Source organism: Lithobates pipiens, unplaced genomic scaffold (genome assembly GCF_037356315.1).
Source record: "Lithobates pipiens isolate NorthernLeopardFrog02 unplaced genomic scaffold, aLitPip1_a1.2 Scaffold_16, whole genome shotgun sequence".
Classification (NCBI taxonomy): Eukaryota; Metazoa; Chordata; class Amphibia; order Anura; family Ranidae; genus Lithobates; species Lithobates pipiens.
This window is the reverse complement of record NW_027507748.1, coordinates 441,671,920-441,695,454: the sequence shown is the minus strand read 5'-3', so window position 1 is coordinate 441,695,454 and position 23,535 is coordinate 441,671,920. Positions and strand designations below refer to the sequence as shown.

Genomic DNA, 23,535 nt, shown 5'->3' with positions numbered 1-23,535 from the left:
GGTAAATATAGGTATATTTTCATATGAAATGCAGTTTGATGGTACTGTATGTGATAATTTTGCCTGATCTGTTCGTAACATTGTAATTATTAAAGGAGAAGTCCAGCCTAAGCTCCTTTTGGTTGGGCTTCTTTTATGGATCACAGGAGTGCAATACGTTTTGCACTCCTATGACCCGTTTCAGTCCGCTCTCTGACATCACAGGAATCAGTCCAGGCCCCACGTCATTGGGACAATAAAGACTGGATCCGCCAAGTGCCTGGAACGATGCCAGCCTCAGCCTCTCGGTGAGCTGCTGAGGCGGCCACTCCCTGCCCCTCCACAGCTTATCGCTCCAGTGAGCGTGGAGGAGCAGATAGAAGAGCTGCTGATTGTCAATCAGCAGCTCTCTGCTCGGGGATCTGTGAGAACTGAGCCATCAATGGTGTTTGATCGCTCGGTTCTTGGTGCAGAGGTGCCGGGGGACAGATGCAGCATCCACCTAGGTAAGTATGAATGGGCAAAAAAAAAAAACATCTCTTTTAAGAATTTATATTGCATTAGGAAGCCCCTGTTTGTTGAAGCTTACATTGTAAAGGGAGAGGCAAGTGTTACAAGGGATTAATGGCGAGGGATGAGTTAATGAGGGAAGTAAAAGTACGGTATGGTGGTGGGTTAGGCTTTCCTGAAGAAAGGAGTTCTCAATGATTGCCTAAAGGTGGACAGATTGGGATTGGGAGTTCCATAGGAAGGGAGAAGCTCTAGAGAATTCTTGGAGGTGAGAATAGAATTGGGGGACGATGGGGCTAGCGAACACCTCTAGAGAGTAAAGCTGCACAATTAATCGTTAAAAAATTGCGATCTCGATTCAACCCCCTTCACGATCTTAATCCAGCATTTCCACAATTCATGTAAGTGCAGAGCCGTTCTCTGCTCAGAGCTGTCAAAGGGGAAAAAAAAAAAAGCCGGTAAAGTTTATCACAACATTGCTCAGCGCTGATAGATAAAGAGAAACATTGTATCATTTTGGTTCTTTTATATCAAAGCAATGAGCTTTGGTCTATAAATGAGGTCATTTTAACCACTTTTAACCTTTCTCTGACATTTGCTGCTTACACGTTAAAATCTGTATTTTGTGCTAGAAAATTACTTGGAACCCCCAAACGTTACAGTAATACCTCGAATTATGAGCATTTCGCAATACGAGCTATTACCGTATATACTCGAGTATAGGCCGACCCGAATATAAGCCGAGGCCCCCAATTTACCCCCAAAAAACTGGAAAACTTATTGACTCGTGTATAAGCCGAGGGTGAGACATGGCTGTCCATCCCTGTGTGTGTGTCCGTCCATCCCTGTGTGTCCATCCATCCCTGTGTGTGTGTCCGTCCATCCATCCCTGTGTGTGTATCCATCCATCCATCCATCCCTGTGTGTGTGTGTGTGTGTGTGTGTGTGTGTATTCATCCATCCATCCATCCCTGTGTGTGTGTGTGTGTGTGTGTGTATCCATCCATCCATCCATCCCTGTGTGTGTGTGTATCCATCCATCCATCCATCCCTGTGTGTGTGTGTGTGTGTGTGTGTGTGTGTGTGTGTGTGTATCCATCCATCCCTGTGTGTGTGTGTGTGTATCCATCCATCCATCCATCCATCCCTGTGTGTGTGTGTGTGTGTGTGTGTGTGTGTGTGTGTGTGTGTGTCCGTGCAGCCTTGTGTGTGTGTGTGTCCAGCCTACCTGTGTCCCAAGCCTCCGTCCCGAGCCGCCGTCGTCCCGAGCCTCCTCCGACCCGTGCCGTGCCTCCTCCGTCCCGTGCCTCCTCCGTCCCGTGCCGTGCCTCCTCCTTCCCGTGCCTCCTCCGTCCCGTGCCGTGCCGATGGATCGCCGCTCTTCTCGGCGGCCATTCTACAATTCAAAATTCCGCCTCCGCCTGTGATAGGCGGAACACTCAATTTCCCAGCAGCCTGTGTTCCGCCTATCACGGACATCCTCTCATACTCGTCCGTAGTATGAGAATGAGCGGATGTCCGTGATAGGTGGAACACTGACTGCTGGGAAATTCAGTGTTCCGCCTATCACAGGCGGAGGCGGAGAAGGAGGCGCGGCTTTTAAATTTTAATGTCCGCCGTCTGTCTGCTCGATACGCTGATCGAGCAGTCAGACAGCGGTGACTCGAGTATAAGCCGAGGGGGCACTTTCAGCCTCAAAAAAGAGGCTGAAAATCTCGGCTTATACTCGAGTATATACGGTACTTTAAAAAAAATCCTGACTCAGTTTGCGAGTGTTGTCTCGCAAAACGAGCAGGATTCAAGCCTCTGCGGTGTGCAGTACTGTATTTGGCCAGTGGTGCGAGGGTGCCGGTGACACTCTGAGCTGCTCAGATGCGCTCGGAAATATTACATTCTCAAGTGCATCCGAGCAGCTCTGAGTAGTCTCTGCCCCCCCCCCCACCTCTGGCTACATGCAGTACTGCATACAATAGAAGTCAATGTGGAACAAATTATCTTAGTTTCCATTGACTTCTATAGGGAAACTCGCTTTGATATGAGAGTGCCTTGGATTGCAAGCATTTATATATATTTTTAGCAGAGACCCTAGAGAATAAAATGACGGTCGTTGCAATATGTTATGTCGCACTGTATTTGCTCAGCGGCCTTTCAAAAGCAATCGTTAGAGAATCGCGATCTTTATTCTAAGCAAAATAATTGCGATTCTCATTTTATCCAGAATCGTGCAGCTCTACGAGAGAGGGGGGAGAGCAAAAGAGAGAGGGGGGAGAGAGAGAGAGCGAGAGTCTTGATTCCTAACTGAGGTATAATTAAATTGTTGGCATAGGGTGAGGAGTGGTACTGGTTGCAGACACATTAGGCCAGTGATTTTCATGAAGACCATTATTCAGAAGTCCATATAAATGTTGATTTCACTTGTGGTAACACCCGCCCGTGGTTATGCCTTGATTCAAGGTCTACCTTTCAGAAATACATTTTTTACTTTGTAGAGAAAGAACTTCTTGATTCCCTACCAATTAGTAAGAAATGTCCAGAAGATCAAGAACTCCTCCGTTTCCTCTTTGAGAACAAGCTGAAAAAGGTAAAAAGAGTGACTGACATGTATAAATACTTATAAAATTAGTACATTTTGTGTATTTTGACATTTACTCCTGCTAAGTAAGCTAAACATAGACCCCTTTCACACTGGGGTGCTTTGCAGGCACTACAGCGCTAAAAATCGCACCTGCAATGTCCCCTGAAAGAGCCGCTCCTGTGTCTCCAATGTGAAAGCCCGAGGGCTTTCACACTGGAGCAGTGCGCTGGCAGGACGCTAAAAAAAGTCCTGCTAGCAGCATCTTTGGAGCGGTGTGTATTGAAATCAATGGGCAGCGCGGCTATACCGCCGGCAAAACGCTGCTGTAGCAGCGATTTGTGGGTGGTTTTAACCCTTACTCGGATGCTTGCGGGGGTTAAAAGTGACCCGCTATCGGCCAAATAGTGCCGCGAAATTGACAGTAAAGTGCCGCTAAAAATAGCGGCGCTTTACTACCGACATACCAACTGCCCCTGTCTGAAATTATTGTGGATTTCTTTTAATATATGAGCACATTTAAAGCCTATAAAATGAAAACTGAGGCAAGAGATTATTTTTTGTGTGCATGTATGCAGTATATGAAGCACCACATAACTTAAAATGATATTAAGCCCTAGTCCACACCAGTGTGACTAGTCATGCAAGTTGACCGTTTAAAATTGCATGGCAAGTCGCATCCCATTGACAGCAATAGAACCAAATTGTTGCTCAAACCTCAGTGACTTTGAAAAATGTTGCTGTGTTACTTTTTTGCGATTACATTGACTTCTATTAAAAGAAGTCACAAGCCGCAATGAAATGGCACATCAAAATCGCACTGATTGGGTGGCTTTGAAATCACGCTGCAGTAGCGTGATTTTAAATCTGCACTGGTGTGAACTAGGGCTAAAAGTGTGTGGTGTTTTTTTTTTTTTTTTTTTTTTTTTTTTTTCGCTAAAGATGTTATACTTCTGTTCTGTGCAACAATATTACACAGAGTGGTCACATACCTCCTCTTTGGCAGCCCTATCCTCCTCCCTGATCCAGGCTCTAAGGAGGTAACCCTGTGCACGTGTGAGTCTGAAGCCGCCCCGTACAGCGCAGTTTGCAAAACGACTTCTGTATAGAAGTCAATGCAAGCTGCTCTGAAGTAGCCCCAAAGAAGTACAGGAACCTTTTTCTAAGTCGGAGCGACTTGAGTCACTCCTATTAGAACGGTTCCATTGCAGTGCATTGAGCACGACTTGTCAGGCGGCTTGTCAGCTTCTGTGTGAACCTGGCACTTATAGCCGGGGGAAATAGAACATATTTATTTACTTCTGTTTTGAAAAAGAAGGCTTCTCCAAGATTTATTTTGATCTACATACTCCTTTTGCTAATTTATGATTGGCTGTTGGGGAGTAGCAAGGAAACATGCACGTCTCAATGGACGCGAGGGGACCTTCTTTTGTGAAACAATGGGTCAAGAGGTTTTAGAATACCATAACAATATTTTCATCATAGGGTTATTTACTGCATAAAAACACCCATGTTTTTGTTTCATTGTTTTTACCTTTTTGCTGCAGTAACTAACTATGGTGGTGTTTTTCAGTACAACAAACCTAGTGAAACAGTAATTCCAGAATCTGTAGATGGGCTTCAGGAAAACTTAGATGTAGTGGTCTCCTTGGCAGAAAGACATTACTACAACTGTGATTTCAAGATGTGTTATAAACTCACATCTGCGTAAGTAAAAGTGTTTCACTGCTCTTGTCTTTTGTTGTATTTCTAAAAAATTGTGCTGTGCTAAATTCAGTTTGAAGACAGGGGATTATTCACCTGTCTATACTGATAGGATATGGTGAAATAATAAATGTATATAATATACTTTGCCCCTTTATATTTTTGTATCCAAATCCAGAAATGTTTCTACATGGGCAGGGGCCATCTTTGTTACTGGTATAAATACAATTAATCACACCTGTGAACTGAGAAAAAAAAAATCAGTTTACTCAGAAGTTGACTGGTACACGATCATGGTTGGGATTTTTAGTTTTTTTTTGTAATTCTTTATTTAGCGCTTCTGATTTATAGACAAAAATTAAGAAAAATACATGCTCTTGGCTGAGCCTGTTACAAAAAACATTAAAAAAATAGTAACCATAAGTAAGCTGATGTGACACTTGCTTTAAAGTACAGGTCCTGGGCCCCTGTCAGACGAAGCAGACTCCATCAAGTGGATCCGCCTGCTAAGTGGGGGGGGGGGGGGGAAATCTCTCTGCTGATCCCCACTGAGTAGGTGGATGTCAGGTCGGTGTCCGCTCTGCTATACACAGATACGGCCTGCTGTTCTCTATGCGGTGGGCGGATGGAAACAGACTGTCTGTCTTCATCTGACTCACCCGATCTGATCCACCAGGCGGATAGGGAACGGATGCCTATCCATCTGTTTTTAGCAGATCGGATCAGATTATGGCAGGTGTTGGCAGACGCATGTCTGCTGACATCCCCTGCTCCATGGAGAGCTATAGATGATCCACACGGGTCCGCCTGAAAAACCGTCAGGCGGACCAAGCGGTCTGTCAGGGTGAAAGAGGCCTTAGCCCTTGTACACACGGTCGGAGAATCCGTTGAAATGTGTCCTATCGGACCGTGTTGTCGGATAATCCGACTTTGTGTGGTATGCATCGGACTGATTCCGTCGGAATGTCCGTCGGACCCAATTTTCCAACTTGTTGGAAATATTTTCCGACAAACTGGTCCGATCGGACATACTCCGATCATGTGTAGAGAATTCCAATCGGACAAAGTGCCACGCATGCTCAGATCAAATTCCTACACCAAAGCTATTGGCTACTAGCCTGAACGTAGTCCCGTCGAAACGAAATAACGTCATCACGTTCTGAACGATCGGATTTTCCGACAACTTGGTCCGACCGTGTGTATGCAACAGTTTCGGACACAATTCGTCGGACAAAATCCAACGGATTTGGTAGGCAGAATGTCCGACCGTGTGTACAAGGGCTTAGAGTCATTCAGTCATAAGATATTTTGCTGTATATCCGGGGTGCACAGCTGCTGGCCCGTGGGACAAATGTGGCTCAGAACTCTTTGCTCTGGGATGGTGGGTGGGCAAACCCAGATTGCAGGTTCCCGAACCAACCATCACAGAGCTTCAGTGATAAGAATAAAGCTGGCGACAGAGGAAGCATGCGGCTGCAGTAGAAAGCCGAGCCGATGCTTCCGGGATAGCGCCGACTCCTGTCACAGGCGGAGTGGTACCAAATGCACTCCTCCTGGGACAGCAACAGCCGACGGTACCCACCTGGGACAGCAACAGCCTGGGACAGATACTTGCAAAAATCCTAAGGAAGAAGTGAAGATTGAGGTCAGTTTTTCTTAATTAAAATCAAACCACAATGGGCATATCTGTTCTCTACACGGATTACTCTGGTCTGCTTTCAAACTGATCCTTGAGTCCACCCAAGGATGACCACGTACTGTGCTTGCATAGAGAATAGGGAAAAATGTTGTATAGTTTTCTAGTAAAGATAAGGGATAGAAATTATGCAAGTGAGATAGTAGATAGGTAGGATTGAGTGTGTCACTCCCTGGCAATATACACTAAGGTAATAGGTATATAAACGCAGTAGAGAGCAAGAGCGGAACTAAATTAATTTTCCCCAAATGCAGGACATTACTTGCAGATGTGGATCAATGGTATTGAAATATTACCAAGACCAGGGTTGCCAACTGTCAGTCATTTTATGGACAGTTTGTAAAAATCAACTGTCTGTAAATATCAAAATCTGATAATGTCATGTTGTGTTGACTTTAAGTGAACACCAGGAAAATTACTTGTGTTGCAAAGTCTCTGGCCTCTTTAGGCCTAATGCCGCGTACACACGACTGGAGTTTCTGGCAGACTAGGTCCGACGGAATCAGTCTGTCGGCCATTCCGATCGTTTTTCATTAAATAGAACATGTTTCAAATCTGTCTGACTCAATTCCTATCAGGAAAACAGTTTGTCTGTTTGCTGGTCCGACGGACCAAATACAACGCAAGGGAAGCTACTGGCTATTGAACTTCCTTTTTTTTTTTTTTTTTTTTTTTTTTTTTTTTTTTTTAGTCCCATTTTAGGTCATAGCGTTCAAACGAATGGACTTTCAAACAAACTTAGTCTGTTCATGTGTGGGCAAGTCTGTCCGTTCGGAAGTAGTTGTTATGGGTATTGTCAGTGTTTTCATATTGTGTTTATACTGTTTAAATATCGGTTGTCTTAGTTATTAATAGGAGCACTGTCATTTTTCAGGTTGTTGGTAAAAAATGTGCTCTGTCAGTAAATTTTCCATGTTTTGTCTGTAAAAAAAATGCTGGAGGTTGGCAACACTGGCCAAGGCCTCCACGTCTGCCTGAAATTTTTTTCAGAGTTGTGGAGGGTAGAAGTGAGGTCAGCTGGGATTATTTTGTCACAATTTCATCTTTACAAATTTTTGGACCTTTTTTGGTTAACGCCAATAACTGGAATGAGGGGGAAAAGGTCTCTGGTATCTGCTGATGAATAATGCCATATTTCTTGCAGGGAAATTGAATGTGTATGGGCAGCCTCTGACTTTGTGGACACATCCTAAAGTTTAAAATATATCTAAATCCAAAACTTTTTTTATTTTGAATAGAGGTGTGACCTGTTGGGGAGATTTCCTTTCTCTTTTGCTCCTGTATGCAGCAGGAAGTAATACCTTTCTAATGCGAGGGACATCCCCTCTCAGACAGTTGTCACAAGTCAAGTATCATATTGGAAGATTGCCCTTCTTTTTCTGTTGTGTTGGCAACTCAAAATTCCCAGTGAAATTGGTGATCAGGACATTAAGGCTGGCCATACATTATACAATTCTCTTTTGCAATTTTCCTTTGGAGATACCAAAAACCAGATAATATGAGGTGAAACGTAAACGCTTTCAAATTGTATCCAGTTAGGCAGGCCCTTGCACTACTGTACACAGTTAAAGGTAAATCTAAAGGAGATTGTAAAGAAAGAACAAATAGTATAAGAAAATTGTATAATGTATGGCCAGCTTTAGAGTGAGAGTGTCTCCACGATAGGAACACAGACCAGAATAAAAACCTGACAGTGGTTCTAATCCCTACTGCTTTATGCAAAACTAAAATAAAAAGTTATGCCTTTAGTTCTACTTTCAGAGGACAAAGTTGAGATTCCCAAAATAAAAGTGGAACTGTACAAATAAAATCTGTCTGCTTAGGTAAAATCAGCAACATTTTATGAGGAAGCACGGACAGAAACTAGGAGTAGTTGCACTGGAAAAAGAAAATGTTTTGTAGATGATCCTTATCACGAGTCATTTTTCTGCATTTTCAGGGTTATGGAAAAGGATCCCTTTCATGCAAATTGTTTACCTGTACATATAGGCACTCTTGTAGAGCTGAACAAAGCAAATGGTAAGTTCTCTGCCGACATTCTATATGGGTATCACATTTGCATAGTTATATTTTTTTGAGCTTTTATATTCAAAAAATACTTTTTTGTTTTTACAGAACTCTTCTATCTCTCACATAAACTAGTTGATTTATATCCAAATAATCCTGTAAGTATTTTTCCTCTTTTACATTGTGTATATTGGGCTGCCCTAAGCACATAAGCTTGTAGTTAAAGGGGTTGTAAACCCTTGTGTTTTTTCACCTTAATGAAGGTGAAAAAAATTCTGACAGTGACCTGCCTCCTGTGATTAAGCCACCTTAATTTGGTAGCTCCTTGAGAGCAGGAACTGATGTGAATGTATAATATATACCGTATATACTCGAGTATAAGCCGAGATTTTCAGCCCCTTTTTTGAGGCTGAAAGTGCCCCCCTCGGCTTATACTCGAGTCACCGCCGTCTGTCTACCCGATCAGCGTGTCGAGCAGACAGATGGCGGCCATTCCACAATTCAAAAGCCGCGCCTCCCTGTCTGTGATAAGCGGAACACTCAATTTCCCAGCAGTCAGTGGTCCACCTATCACGGACATCCGCTCATCCTCGTACTACGGACGAGGATGAGAGGATGTCCGTGATAGGCGGAACACTGACTGCTGGGAAATTGAGTGTTCCGCCTATCACAGACGGAGGCGCGGCTTTTGAACAGTGGAATGGCCGCCGTCTGTCACAGACAAGAAGAGGTGCGGCGATCCTGGCATGTTTTTACATGCAGATCGACACAGGCTGCAGAAGGACACAGGACACAGGGATGGACGGACACACAGGGATGGACGGACACACAGGGATGGACAGGCATGTCTCACCCTCGGCTTATACACGAGTCAATACGTTTTCCCATTTTGTTTGTGGTAAATTAGGGGCCTCGGCTTATATTCGGATCGACCTATACTCGAGTATATACGGTATGTAAAAGTGCTGCGTAAATTGATGGTGCTATATAAATACCTGTAATATACATGAAAAGGTATAGCATAAAAAAAAAAAAGATAACATTTTAAAAATTTGAAAGCACCCCCCGTGTCGGTTCCACAGTATACGTAAACCGCAATCGCATCACGAACGTCAGATCAAGAGAAATAATTCTAGCACCAGACCTTCTGTGTAAATCTACATCTAATATGTAGAAAAAATGAATAAGGAAAACTGCGCTGCAGAAAAACAAAAAAAAATCAAAAAATGTAATTAAACATTTAGGACTTTGAGGAACATTTTTAGTTTTTTTTGTTATTTATTATATATTTTTTTTTTTAAGATAAAGAGGTAAATGCTTACAAAGCAAACATTATACATGACATGCAAATATACTGCAGACCATCAGGGGCTTGCAAGGCATAAAGTATGACAAAGATAATAGAACAGTAATTTTGGGGATTCATATAAGCAACATTTTTGTTGAGCAACGAAATTGAAAGCTTATTTATAGCGCTATGCAGATTCCCGTCAATCCCACTATGCGTGGTTCATAAGTATTAAGCCTCATACACAAGATAGGACTTTGTACAAACTTTCCCTTGGATTTTTGTACAAAGGGCGTCGGCCCTGAACTTGTATTGCATACACCCAGCAAGACTTTTTCAGCCAACTTTCATCAAATCGTGTAGTTTTTCTGCTCTTTACCGCCACCTTTGGTCAACTTCTGTATTGTCTGATCTTTTGCATTGGTTCTGAGCATGCCTGTTTGTACTTTGTACAAAAGTCCTATGGTTTTCTGTACACACGATCAGACTTTGCTCCATCGGATTTTTGTTGCCAGAAAGTTTGTCCGTTCGCACAGCCAACAAAAGTCAGATGAAAACCAAAAAAGTTTGTCCGATGGAGCGTACACACGGTCGGATGTTGCTCCAAAACAGCTAATTTGCATGTTTGGTGTCAAAAAGTCTGATCGTGTGTATGGGCCTTAACTGGAATTCTTATACCGAGGTAAGATAACTTAAGAAATCGGAGAATAGAAGTAAAAGAGAAGGGGTAACCAAAAAAAAAAAGGGGGGGAGGGAAGAGGAAGAAAGGGAAAGGGGCCAGAGTGGAGAAGGGTAAGTAGAGTATGATAGCAGGACGGTTGATATTTGCGCCCCTCTTTCCCCATTTGTCAGCTCAATTTGGACTGTCTCATTCTCCATGTACAGCTTATGTGACAATCCTTTTATCCTATTTTCTACTTGTAACCATTACTTCAAACACAATAGTACCGTATGCGTGTACCAATAAAGTGCTAGTGCAATCATGTAATAGACGTGCACACAAAAAAAAGTGAATCTTGTAAAAAAAGTATATATTAATGTAAATGGCATCAACTTAAAGTGCTAGTGCAGAAAACTACAGATACATGGGTGCTACAAATATTATCCAGCCAAACAGCCAGACATGACTCAGAAAACAAAGTCCATAAAATGTGCTAAACAGTCCCAACAACCACCAACCATTTTGATGTAATCTGTAAATCTCACACTCACATTTGAGAGTGTCCGACCTTTGGCGTGTAGGATGAGACACCGCCAAATGTGAGCGTGAGATTTATAGATTATAAATAGTCTTTTAATACAGTTTTACGCTATGGGAGCTTCCTTTTTCTAGACCTCTCCAGTATCGATGGTTGGAGCATTTTAGATTGTCAAGGTACTATTGGATGAAATCAGCAGCCAGGAAGTGGGTGTTAAAAAACATTATCTGGTTTGACCAGCAGATACTATTGGTGAGTTCATTTAGAGCTGATGGTGATGGAGCACTTTGGAAACAACATATATTGAATTCACAAATGGTGGAAAAACAGAAGCACTTTTTTTCTTAAAACACAATGGTTGGTGGTTGTTGGGACTGTTTAGCACATTTTTTGGAATTTGTTTTTTCTGGCTATTTGACTAGATAATATTTGTAGCACATTTAGTAGATGCATATTTATCTGTCATTTTCTGCACTAGCACTTTAAGTTGATGCTATTTACATTGATGTATATATGTTTTTTTTTTTTGTTTTTTATAAGATTCACATTTTGTTTTTTATGTTGTTTTTTTTTTTTTGTGTACTTTATATGAATTTGATGTTAATTACATGATTGCACTAGCACTTGATTGGCACACATACTATTGTTTAAGATAATGGTTACATGTAGAAAATAGGTTTATTGCACATATTGGGATATAGGATAGAGTGCTGTTCATTCTCTTTTAAAGTGGTAACCTGTTAAGGCTTTTAAAGCGTTGCATATGGATGATATAATTTACATAGCTTGTCACCATTCCATAGGTGTGCGCAATTTTAAAGCTTGACATGATTGGTATCTATTTACTTGGCATACCATCATCTTTTATATCATACCAAACAATTGGGTATTTTATTGTGTTTTTCTGCATTAAAATTAATTAAAGTGTATTTTTTTGCCCAAAAATTGCATTTCAAAAACCAGTGCTCAAGTACCATGCAACATTAAAAATTGCAATACCCACCATTTTATTCTCTGGGGCCTCTGCTTTAAAAAAATATATAATGTTTGGGGGTTCAAAGTAATTTTCTAGCAAAAAATACTGATTTTACATGTGTGTGAGAAGTGTCAGAAAAAGGCCTGGTCTTTAAGGAATTAAAGAGGAGTTTCCCCTGAAAAAAAAAAAAGTAAAAGTCAGCAGCTACAAATACGGCAGCTGCTGACTTTTAATAATCGGACACTTACCTGTCCCAGGATCCAGCGATGCGGGGGAACGGAGCCCCACTCATTCCCCCCTCCTCTCGGCGGCACTGGCATTCTAACTGTGGGCACCCGGCTGTGGCACGAGCGGCACGCGCGCCGTGATTAGCCGCACAGTCATCTGGGACCTGTCGCGTGTCCCAGATGACTGACAGGAGGAAGGGGGCGGAGATGAGCCCTTCCTGCGCCAAGGGGAAGTGACATCAGGAGCCCAGGCACTGAAGGAGGGAGACTTAAGAGGGACCCCCTAGCAACAGGCATTTAGAGGTGAGTTTAAACTTACTTTTTTTTTTTTATTTAGGAATTTTAATCCTTTTTTTTTTTTTTTTTTGTTTTTGTGTGGAACACCACTTTAAGTTCCCCTTCAACTTCAACCAATTCAATTCTATTTGTCACACTGCTGTCCACCTTCATTTTTTTTCCTTGATTGGATTTAGCCTCGTCATCTCCCTTGTTGCCACGGGCCCATTCCTCAAATTAATTTGGGTTCCCTGCAACTATATTTTCCTAAGTCAGACGTTCTGTATTTTAGAGAGTTACTCTAGTTTTTCTTAGTTACTTTATGTATTTGAAAAGATTCATATATTGGGGCCCATTCACAACAAATGCAGTTGTATGCTTTTTTTTTTCTCCCGGAATTCCAACTACATAGACAGTCCAAAATTCAGGTTATCTTATGATCATAGTTTACACCATTACAGTGCAATGCTGCATTTTTCTGCTTCGCAATACATCGCAGTGCGCATAAAAGCCCAAAGAAAGATGGAAGTGACTGCACAGAACAAATGCGACTGGAAAAATGCATGTTCACTTGCATAAAATGCATGCAAATATGCATGAAAATACAGGCTGTAGATGTGCAGTTTCTGGTGTGACTGGGCCCTTAATGAACATCCAAAGCACAGAAGATTGTTGTAGATTATGTTATTACTTAAATTGTTGTGTTTTTGTTACTTTCATGCCTCAGGTGTCCTGGTTTGCAGTAGGTTGTTACTATCTCATGGTGGGGCATAAAAATGAACATGCCAGAAGGTATCTCAGGTAGGATCTTTATGCATTATGCCTGATGTATGAGCATGTAAATGAAATAAAAACAATATTTTGGCATATTAATGTAAACCTGTTCTAATTCATCAAGCTATTGTTTGAATTTTAGCAAAGCCACCACACTGGAGAGAAGTTATGGTCCGGCTTGGATTGCGTATGGACATTCATTTGCAGTGGAAAGTGAACACGACCAAGCAATGGCTGCTTATTTCACAGCAGCACAGCTGATGAAAGGGTATGATCATTACTAGGTAACAGATTGCAAATAAATGTCATGTGGAGTTACATGCAGTGGCCTTTTTCTAATGCTCATTACTGCTGCAGTACATTCAGTGCACAGACCAGTAAAGTGACACATTATTAGCTTGTGCATCTAAGGCTGGGTTCACATTGCAGCGATGCGGGAACGCCGCGAATCCGCAGCGGGTTCCCGCATCGCATGCCTCCCGGCGGCAGTTCACACTGCCCTATGCGAACTGCTGGGAGTGTCAGTGAAATGTTAATGACACCCCCAGATCAGTTTGCATATCGCAGTGCGATCTGCAAACTCGGACAGGAATCGGATCGCATGGTACACCCATGCGATCCGATTCTGCTGCGGACCAAAAAAAGGGTCCTGTGCGAGTTTGGGGCGGGTGCGATGCGAATTCAGCCATACTATCTGTATGGCTGAACTCACATCGCACAGAGATCGGATGTGATTTGAATCACATCCGGTTCTCGTAGCCGCAGCAGTGTGAACCCAGCCTAAGTGCCAAGGCATGCCAGTACCATTCTTTTTGTAAATTAAGTAGGGGGGCCGTTGCTGGATTCCTGAAGAAAATACTTGTTGCCTCACTTTTTTTACAAGAAATAAAAAGCTTCCATAGTGTAAAATCTTATGGTCATTTCTTACGGTAAAATCAAACTGGCCGGCTTGATTTTTTTTTTATTGATTTTTTTTGTGCTCTGTTTATTGACTTGAGTGTAAGTTCAGTACATTTTTTTTTATTTTTATTTTTTATTTTATTTTTTTTACATATAAAAATTTCCGTACGATTTTACACTATGCAAGCGTATGACTGTTGCTGTGTTTAACAAAGGCCCTGGCTGGGTATTAAGCCAAAAGCGCTTGTGATCTCCCGTAATAGAAAATGATAGGAAGTTGGTAAGCAGCAGTGTGTTTAGTGGTGGAAGTCATCGCTCTTATCACGTTCCTTGGGTGCATCGTTCGTCATTTCACATTGATGTCACTACATTGGATGGACTTTATTTGTTACTTTTTATTCATTCAATCACATACTTTAGAAATTAGCGCAACTTATTTATTGGAAATGAGTCTCACATGAGCCTTTAACATGTAAAGCTTGAAATAGTCTTCCCCTTTTGTCTTAAAAGAAAATCTTTAAAATGTTATGTGTACTATTTTTATGATTGTAACAACTGGCAGACTCTTATAAATAACAAGGCCTAAAACACGATGGAAAAAGAAAAACAGAAAATAAATTCTTGTAACCCTATAGCTCCTCTACTGCAGGATGAAAACATTAAGGCTGCTTTCACACTGGGGCGGTATTCAGGCGTTACAGCGCTAAAAATAGCGCCTGTGTAACGCCTGAAAAAACCGGCCCCTTTAACTCCAGTGTGAAAGCCGGAGGGCTTTCACACTGGAGCGATGCGCTGGCAGGACGGTGAAAAAAGTCCTGCTAGCCACATCTTTGCAGCGGTGAAGGAGCGGTGTATTCACCGCTCCTAAACCGCTCCTACCCATTGAAATCAATGGGACACCGCGGCAATACCGCCGGCAAAGCGCCGCTGCAGCGGCGCTTTGCGGGCGGGTTTAACCCCTTTTCGCCCGCTAGCGGGGGTTAAAACCACCCCGCTAGCGCCCGCACACCGCCGCTAAAACGACGGTAAAGCGCCGCTAAAAATGGCGGCACTTTACTGCCGACGCCGCTTCCGCTGCAGTGTGAAAGCAGCCTAAGCAAATGGCTTTGACTTGATCTCCAGCTTCGTTATTTATTTATTTTTTTACCTCTTTGTTTCCAGGGAATTGATCTAATTTTCAGTCTTAATTTTGTCAGTTCTAATACCTTTTAGCTGAAAAGTAGATATGTGCATTTGGCCAAGTAGAACAATGGTCTTCCATTTTAAAAAAATGTGCTGCAGCACTTAATTATAGGTGCATCTTAACTTAGTTTTCTCATAGTCCCTCTGCAAAGTCCCACAAATACCTGCTGATCCTGCCAGTAAAGTCCATCTAATGTAGATTCCTTTGATAATGCGAGGATGCTGCCCTGCTCCTGAATTTATAGCAGAGTTGCCACTCATGTAGGTTGTGCCTGCTTACACAAGAGTAGGATGGGAAAATGCGCTGATACTGTTTTTTTTTTAATTTATTTATTTTTTACCAGCGAGTAAGAGTGCAAATACGTTCAGTCAAGTACTCACTGATACTGAGCACTGATACCTTTTGTGGTGTGATTTTAGCCCATACAAAATGAATGGGCTCAAATCGCACTGAAAACAATTGCATGCAGTTTGAACAGGAATGTGGTGCAATTCCTGTTCGATATGCATGCAGTTTCCTGCATCACTCCTGATGTGACCCCAGGCTGAAGTCACCATAACAAGCCTAGGCTCACACCTGAGCGGTTCGGGAAACCATATGTGATTCGGACAGGAATCTCGTATTCCTATTCAAATCACATGTGATTCTTTGCAGTGCGATTTTAGCGCATTCATTTTATATGAGCTCAAATCACACCGCAAAGGTATCTGTTTCAGGTATCGGGGCATTTGTACGAGTTCTCATGCAAATGCTTAGTATCAGTACCGATATTTGGTCTGTTGATTCATAAGCCTGTAGCTTGTCGATCAACATCTGGCAGCACCTAGTCCTGTCCCCTGCTTTCTGGATTGAGCACTAGTTCTGTTGCTGAAACCCTCCCACTGTGAGCTGCAGTGCTTGGGAGGGGGGATCATGTGAGACTCAGATGGAGTATCTGGCTTAGTCCTGAAGGGTAAAAGGTTTTGTGTTATTTTTTGAGGCTTGTAACATAGTAACTGGATTTGGGACTTTAGCACTTTAAGCAGCATAGCAGCTGTCTCTTTTTTTGCTTTTTCAGCCTATTGTTTGCCATCTGTTTGGACAAACACAGATATTTTTTTTTTTTTGCATATGATTATATGTAAGGGGAACACTTTGACCTATTATCTGATAAGCATTGTTTTCAACTAAACTGACCACTTCACATATCCCTAGTTAAATAAAATATAATAAAAGTCAAGCTCATATAAAATAATTTGGAATATTCAAAGTTGTGTGTTGCCACTCTGCCATTATGTGAGCAGGTTTGAAGCCATAAAAAATCGCATCTCCCATAAACCAGTATCTATGTGCTCCCCAAATTTTGCATGTAGTTGTAATGATGCTGTTGTGGGGCAGTTACAATATTGGCACAGTTTCCTGCAACATCCAGCTTTGTTTTATTGGTTGAACTAAATGGACTTGTCTTTTTTTTTTTTTCAACCAGACTAACTATGTAACTATGGTTGTTGATAGCTGTGCACCTGGAGGCACCCAGAGCTGAGCACTTCCAGGTTCACATTCTGCATAGATATTGAAGAATGGATGGAAAATGAAGGGGGGGGGGGGGGGGGTCAGTGGAGGCGGGTAGGGAGTGGTAAATACTACTCTGGGGAGCACTTCTAGATTACAGCGCTGTGACAAAAAAAAGCTCATGGCTGCTATTGAGCTTCTTTTAACCCTTTCATTGTCATTACACTAAAGTATTTACATATTCTGAACAAGCAGTAAGACCCCTTTCACACTGGGGTGCTTTGCAGGTGCTACAGCACTAAAAATGGCGCCTGCAAAGTGTCCTGAAAGAGCTGCTCCATTCACTCCAATGTGAAAGCCCGAGGAGCTTTTTACACTGGAGCAGTGTTTGCTGGCAGGACGGTAAAAAATGTCCTGCTAGCGGCATCTTTGGAGCGGTGAAGGAGCGGTGTGTATACTGCTCCTCCACCACTGCTGCCCATTTAAATCGGTGGGGCAGCTTGGCTATATCGCTAGAAAAGCGCTGCTGCAGCAGCGTTTTGCGGGTCGTTTTAACCCTTTTTTTGCACGCTAGCGGGGGTTAAAAGCACACTGCTAGTGGCCGAATACCTCCACAAATACGACGGTAAAGCACCGCTAAAAATATCAGAGCTTTACCGCCGACCCCGCCCCAGTGGGAAAGGGGGCCTTAAAGCACTTTCAAACAAATGCTCATTCATGTTTGTATCTGAGTATTGTGGAGAAAATGAGGCGCTGTGTTTTTCTATAAAAGCAGATCTCTGCAGGCTGTCTGCCATCTATTGTAAACAAGCAGCAGGTGTTGGTAAGCTATTAGAAACTGACTGTAACCCAGCTATGGGATCTTTGCATGTGAGGATACTGCTTGTTAAGACTATTTAAATAGTTTAATGCCCATTGTGTGGGCACAGGTGAAATTTAAGGCAGACAAATTCAAGCATATAAAATGTGTACCAATAAATAGCAACCCAGCAAGCTACAGATTAGTGGAAGATGAGCTACTACTTCACTTTGCTTTTCATGTAACTAATCTGTCAACATCTGAAGAAAAGCTGCAAAATGCAATGAGGCTGACAAAATAAAACATGGTTTACTTATTTGACTGCTGATCAATGCTGTATTGTTTGTTTGCAGGTGTCATTTACCAATGCTGTATATTGGACTGGAATATGGCCTGACCAATAATTCCAAGTTGGCTGAAAGATTTTTCAGTCAGGCTTTGAGTATTGCACCAGAAGATCCATTTGTTATGCATGAAGTGGGCGTGGTGGCATTTCAGAATGGAGAGTAGGTGGTGTTTTTTCTTACTATATGACTGCTACCTTGGCACACACTTTTTATATTACATTTTTCAGTATAAACAAATGACACAACAGTAACAGAAAATTTGTAGGAGATGGCAGAATAACATAAAGAACCTGGTTTCCATTTTGTGTAATGGATACACATTAGAGCTGCACGATTAATCGTTAAGAATTGCAATCTTTTCCCCCTCGCGATCTTGACAAAGCATTTTCCCGATTCTTTCTATGCATAGAATTTACTGCTGAAGCGGACAGCTGTGAAAAAAAAAAAAGGGCAGTATGCCAAGTATCACAATATCCCTCAGCAGCTGAGCTAACTATAAACATTGAAACCTTTTTGTCCTTTAGATCAAAGGAATGAACTTTGGTGTGTAAATGAGAGAATTTAACCACTTAAAGGCTAAAGCTTTTTCTGACACTTGTTGGTTTCAAGCTAAAATCATGATTTTTTGCTAGAAAATTATTTAGAAACCCCCCAAAAAAAACTAAAAAGAAAAATTATATATATATATATATATATATATATATATATATATATATATATATATATATATATATATATATATATAATTATATAATTATTTATTTATTTATTTTTTATTACAGAGACCCTAGACAATAAAATCGTGGCTGTTGCAATATTTTATGTCATACTGTATTTGCGCAGCAGTCTTTCAATTGCAATTTTTGTGGAAGAAAATACACTTTAATGAATTAAAAAAAAATATATATAACCGTACAGTTTTTTTGTTGTATAATATGAAAGATGTTGTTATGCCACCAGAATCGTGATCTTTATTCTAAGCAAAATAAAAATTGTGATTCTCATTTTGCCCAGAATCGTGCAGCTCTAATACACATTGATATTAACTGTGAGCTTTTAATGAAATGTTGTGGGTTATGCGGATTTACCGATATGTCACTAATTTCACAGCTGGAAAACCGCTGAGAAATGGTTCTTGGAAGCATTAGAGAAAATCCGAGCCATTGGAAATGAGGTAATTCTTTATTGATTTGTGGTCATATTCCCCTGAGTTGAGACTTATATACTCGGGCAAAGTGTTAGTATATGTGGCTTGGGGTGAGAATTGCATAGTCCTGATAAAAGAAAACCTTTTTTTTTTTTTTTGTATACAAGATTGGTGCTCTTATACCTCCTTCTCTTGGGCCTCTCCTGCTTAACCCTGATAACTCTTTGCATTTGTGACTACGGGGTGTGTGTATACAGTGAGGGGAAAAAAGTATTTGATCCCCTGCTGATTTTTTACGTTTGCCCACTGACAAAGGCATGATCAGTCTATAATTTTACTGGTAGGTTTATTTTAACAGTAAGAGACAGCATAACAACAAAAATATCCAGAAAAACGCATTTCAAAAAAGTTATAAATTGATTTGCATTTTAATAAGTGAAATAAGTATTTGACCCCTTCACAAAACGTGACTTGGTGGCAAAACCCTTGTTGGCAATTAGAGGTCAGACTTTTCTTGTAGTTGGCGACCAGCTTTGCACACATCTCAGGAGGGATTTTGTCCCGCACCTCTTTGCAGATCCTCTCCAAGTCATTAAGGTTTCGAGGCTGACATTTGGTAGCTTGAACCTTCAGCTCCCTCCACATATTTTCTATTGGCTTAAGGTCTGGAGACTGGCTAGGCCTCTCCAGGACCTTAATGCGCTTCTTCTTGAGCCCCTCCTTTGTTGCCTTGGCCAAATGTTTTGGGTCATTGTTATGGTGGAATACCCATCCACGACCCATTTTCAATGCCCTGGCTGAGGGAAGGAGGTTCTCGCCTAAGATTTTAATGGTACATGACCTCGTCCATCGTTTTGATGCGGTGAAGTTGTCCTGTCCCCTTAGGAAAAAAAACACCTCAAAGCATAATGTTTCCACCTCCATGTTTGACAGTGGGGATGGTGTTCTTGGGGTCATGGTAGAGCTGCACTATTAATCGTTAAGAAATCACGCTCTCCATTCAACTCCCCCTCAAGATCTTAATCCAGCGTTTCCATGATTCACGTAACAAGTACAGAGCCATAGAAAAAACAAATAGCAGCTGGCAGACTAAGCCTTTTTGTTGACACTTGTTGCTTGAAAGTAAAAAATTTGTATTTTTTGCTAGAAAATTACTTGGAACCCCCAAACATTATATATATATATATATATATATATATATATATATATATATATATATATATATATATATATATATATATATATATATATATATATATATATATATATATATATAAAATTTGTTTTTTAGTAGAGACCCTAAAGAATAAAATGGCGGTCATTGCAATATTTTAGGTCACTCTGTATTTGCTCAGCAGTCTTTCAAATGCTATTTTTTGGGAAAAAATACACTTCAATGAAGTAAAAAAAAAAATGAAACCGTAAAGTTAGCCCAATTTTATCCAGAATTGTGCAGCTCTAGCTCATAGGCCTCATTCCTCCTCCAAACATGGCAAGTTGAGTTGATGCCAAAGAGTTCCATTTTGGTCTCATCTGACCACAACACTTTCACCCAGTTCTCTGAATCATTCAGATGTTTATTAGCAAACTTCAGACGGGCCTGTACATGTGCTTTCTTGAGCAGGGTGACCTTGTGGGCACTGCAGGATTTCAGTCCTTCACGGCGTAGTGTGTTACCAATTGTTTTCTTGGTGACTACGGTACCAGCTGCCTTGAGAGATCATTGACAAGATTCTACTGTGTAGTTCTGGGCTGATTCCTCAAAATTCTCATGATCATTGAAACTCCACGAGGTCAGATCTTGCCTGGAGCCCCAGACCGAGGGAGATTGACAGTCATTTTGTGTTTCTTCCATTTGCGAATAATTACACCAACTGTTGTCACCCTCTCACCCAGCTGCTTGGCGATGGTTTTGTAGCCCACTCCAGCCTTGTGTAGGTCTACAATCTTGTCTCTGACATCCTCAGACAGCTGTTTCTTATTGGTCATGGTGAAGATATTGGAATCTGATTGCTTCTGTGGACAGGTGTCTTGTATACAGGTAACAAGCTGAGATTAGGCGCAATCCCTTTAAGAGAGTGCTCCTAATCTCAGCTCGTTACCTATCTAGAAGACACTTGGGAGCCAGAAATATTGCTGGTTGATAGGGGATCAAATACTTATTTCACTCATTAAAATGCAAATCACCTTATAACTTTTTTTGAAATGCATTTTTCTGTATATTTTTGTTATTCTGTCTCTCACTGTTTAAAATAAACCTACCATTAAAATGATAGACTAGGCAAATGTACAAAGTAAGCAAGGGATCAAATGTTTTTTTCCCTTCACTGTGTGGGTGTGTGTGTGTGTGTGTGTGTGTGTGTGTGTGTGTGTGTGTGTATATATATATATATATATATATATATATATATATATATATATATATATATATATATATATATATATATATATGTGTATATATGTATGTATGTGTATGTATTTGAATTATTCATTTTTATTTTTTTATATGCTACTTATGGTAACAATCAGAAACTTATCATGGTACTGCGATAGTGCTGCGGTCAATTTGATATTAACGGAGGCTGGGGAGAAATGACTAACTGCCACTAACATCACCAGTGACATTAATACAATGGGGAAAAAAATGGTGTATAACCATGCTACATGAACCTCTAATACAAAAAATTAAAAATTAGCAGCAATTCTTAGTGTAACAGAAACACAAGCAATAGTGGTAAAATTTGAGAATCGCTCTAGTTAATAATATAAACCAAAAACAATTGAACTAATCGATTATTTGTAAAAATTACGAATTAATGTGATTAAATATGTGAATTAAAAATAGTGCAACAAAAACGTGAAATGTCCACAATAAATGAATGTATTGAAAACACCACTGCAACTTAAAGCGGAGGTCCACCCTAAAATGGACCTCCGCTCATCGGAATCCCCCCCCCCCCCTCCGGCGCCACAATCGGCACCTTTCAGGGGGGAGGGGGGTGCAGTTACCTGGATAATCCAGGTAACTGCACCCACTTCCGGGCTAGCTCTCTGCGGAAAGGAGCGTACGTTACGCCCCTTTCCGCAAGCGCCCGCCCCCTTCAGCAAGTGCCCCGCTGCCTGCTGGGAAACACACAGCTCCCAGAGGCAGCGGGGACCGTCCGGATTGCGCCGCGCGGCTCGCGCATGCGCAGTAGGGAACCGGGAAATGAAGCCGAAAGGCTCCATTTCCTGATTCCCATACCCAAGATGGCGGCGGCAGGACCCGCCAGACGAGCGAGCGATCGGCTTCGGGTGCCGACATCGCGGGCGCGCTGGACAGGTAAGTGTCACTATTTAAAAGTCAGCAGCTGCAGTATTTGTAGCTGCTGGCTTTTAAAAAAAAAAAAAAAAAACGTGGAGTCCCGGTGGACTCCCGCTTTAATACTGTCCATCATCCATCACCAAACCGCTTGTGTATCCACCACCAGCTGTAGAGAACCCTTACCAGCTCTGATGGACCGCTTTTGTTATAGGGGTCGGAAGGACCTGTGGCTTAACACCCAGCCGGGGCCTTTTCCACATCTCAATGATGTTTCACACTTCCAGTGTCAATCGTCAGGTAGAGATGGAAAGTGGCACCAAGAAGCTCCACATAGTGTAAAATCCTTTGAAGGTTTAACCACTTCAATACCGGGCACTTAAACGCCTTCCTGCCCAGACCAATTTTAAGCTTTCAGCGCTGTCGCACTTTGAATGACAATTGCGCGGTCATGCTACACTGTACCCAAATGAAATTTTTATCATTTTTTTTCCCACAAATAGAGCTTTCTTTTGGTGATATTTGATCACCTCTGCGGTTTTTATTTTTTGCGCTACAAATAAAAAAATACCGAAAATTTTGAAAAAAAAAAGTTTTTTTTGTTTCAGTTTCAAAACTTTGTAAATAAGTAAATTTTCTCCTTCACTGATGGGCACTGATGGGGATACACTGATGGGCAATAAGGCAGCACTGATGGGCACCAATGGGGTGGCACCAATGAAGTGGCACTGATGAGGTGGCATTGATGGACACTGATATGTGGCACTGATGGGCACTGATAGGCGGCACTGATGGGTGGCACTGATGGGCACTGATAGGTGGCACAAATTGGCACTGATAGCTGGCATGGATGGGCATGGGTAGGCGGCACAGGTGGGCATGGGTAGGCGGCACGGATGGGAACTGATAGGCGGCATTGTATTATAATATACTGTACTAATGGATGCCAATCAGTGCCAAACAATGCATGCCAATCAGTGATGCCCATTGTGGGCACTGATTGGCATCCATTGTGGCACTGACTGGAATCCCTGGTGGTCTAGGGTGGCATACCTTATCCTGGGCATCCCTGGTGGTCCAGTGTGGGCATCCTCGGGGGGGCTGTGCTGATAATCGATCAGCACAGACCCCCCCTGTCAGAGGAGCAGCCGATCGGCTC

General features: G+C 41.8%; 1 protein-coding gene across 2 annotated transcripts in view; it reads left to right on the top strand.

The window, feature by feature from the left end:
- The window catches only part of CDC16 (cell division cycle 16), a 53,943-nt gene that overhangs the window by 13,434 nt on the left and 16,974 nt on the right, over window positions 1–23,535 (top strand). For both annotated transcript variants that reach the window (XM_077482697.1, XM_077482698.1), the window contains 8 exons: window positions 2,979–3,070; window positions 4,635–4,768; window positions 8,401–8,480; window positions 8,577–8,626; window positions 13,162–13,235; window positions 13,351–13,476; window positions 17,935–18,087; window positions 19,039–19,102. In XM_077482697.1, the coding sequence (XP_077338823.1) occupies window positions 2,979–3,070; window positions 4,635–4,768; window positions 8,401–8,480; window positions 8,577–8,626; window positions 13,162–13,235; window positions 13,351–13,476; window positions 17,935–18,087; window positions 19,039–19,102 (773 nt within the window). The remainder of the gene's footprint in view (window positions 1–2,978; window positions 3,071–4,634; window positions 4,769–8,400; window positions 8,481–8,576; window positions 8,627–13,161; window positions 13,236–13,350; window positions 13,477–17,934; window positions 18,088–19,038; window positions 19,103–23,535) is intronic.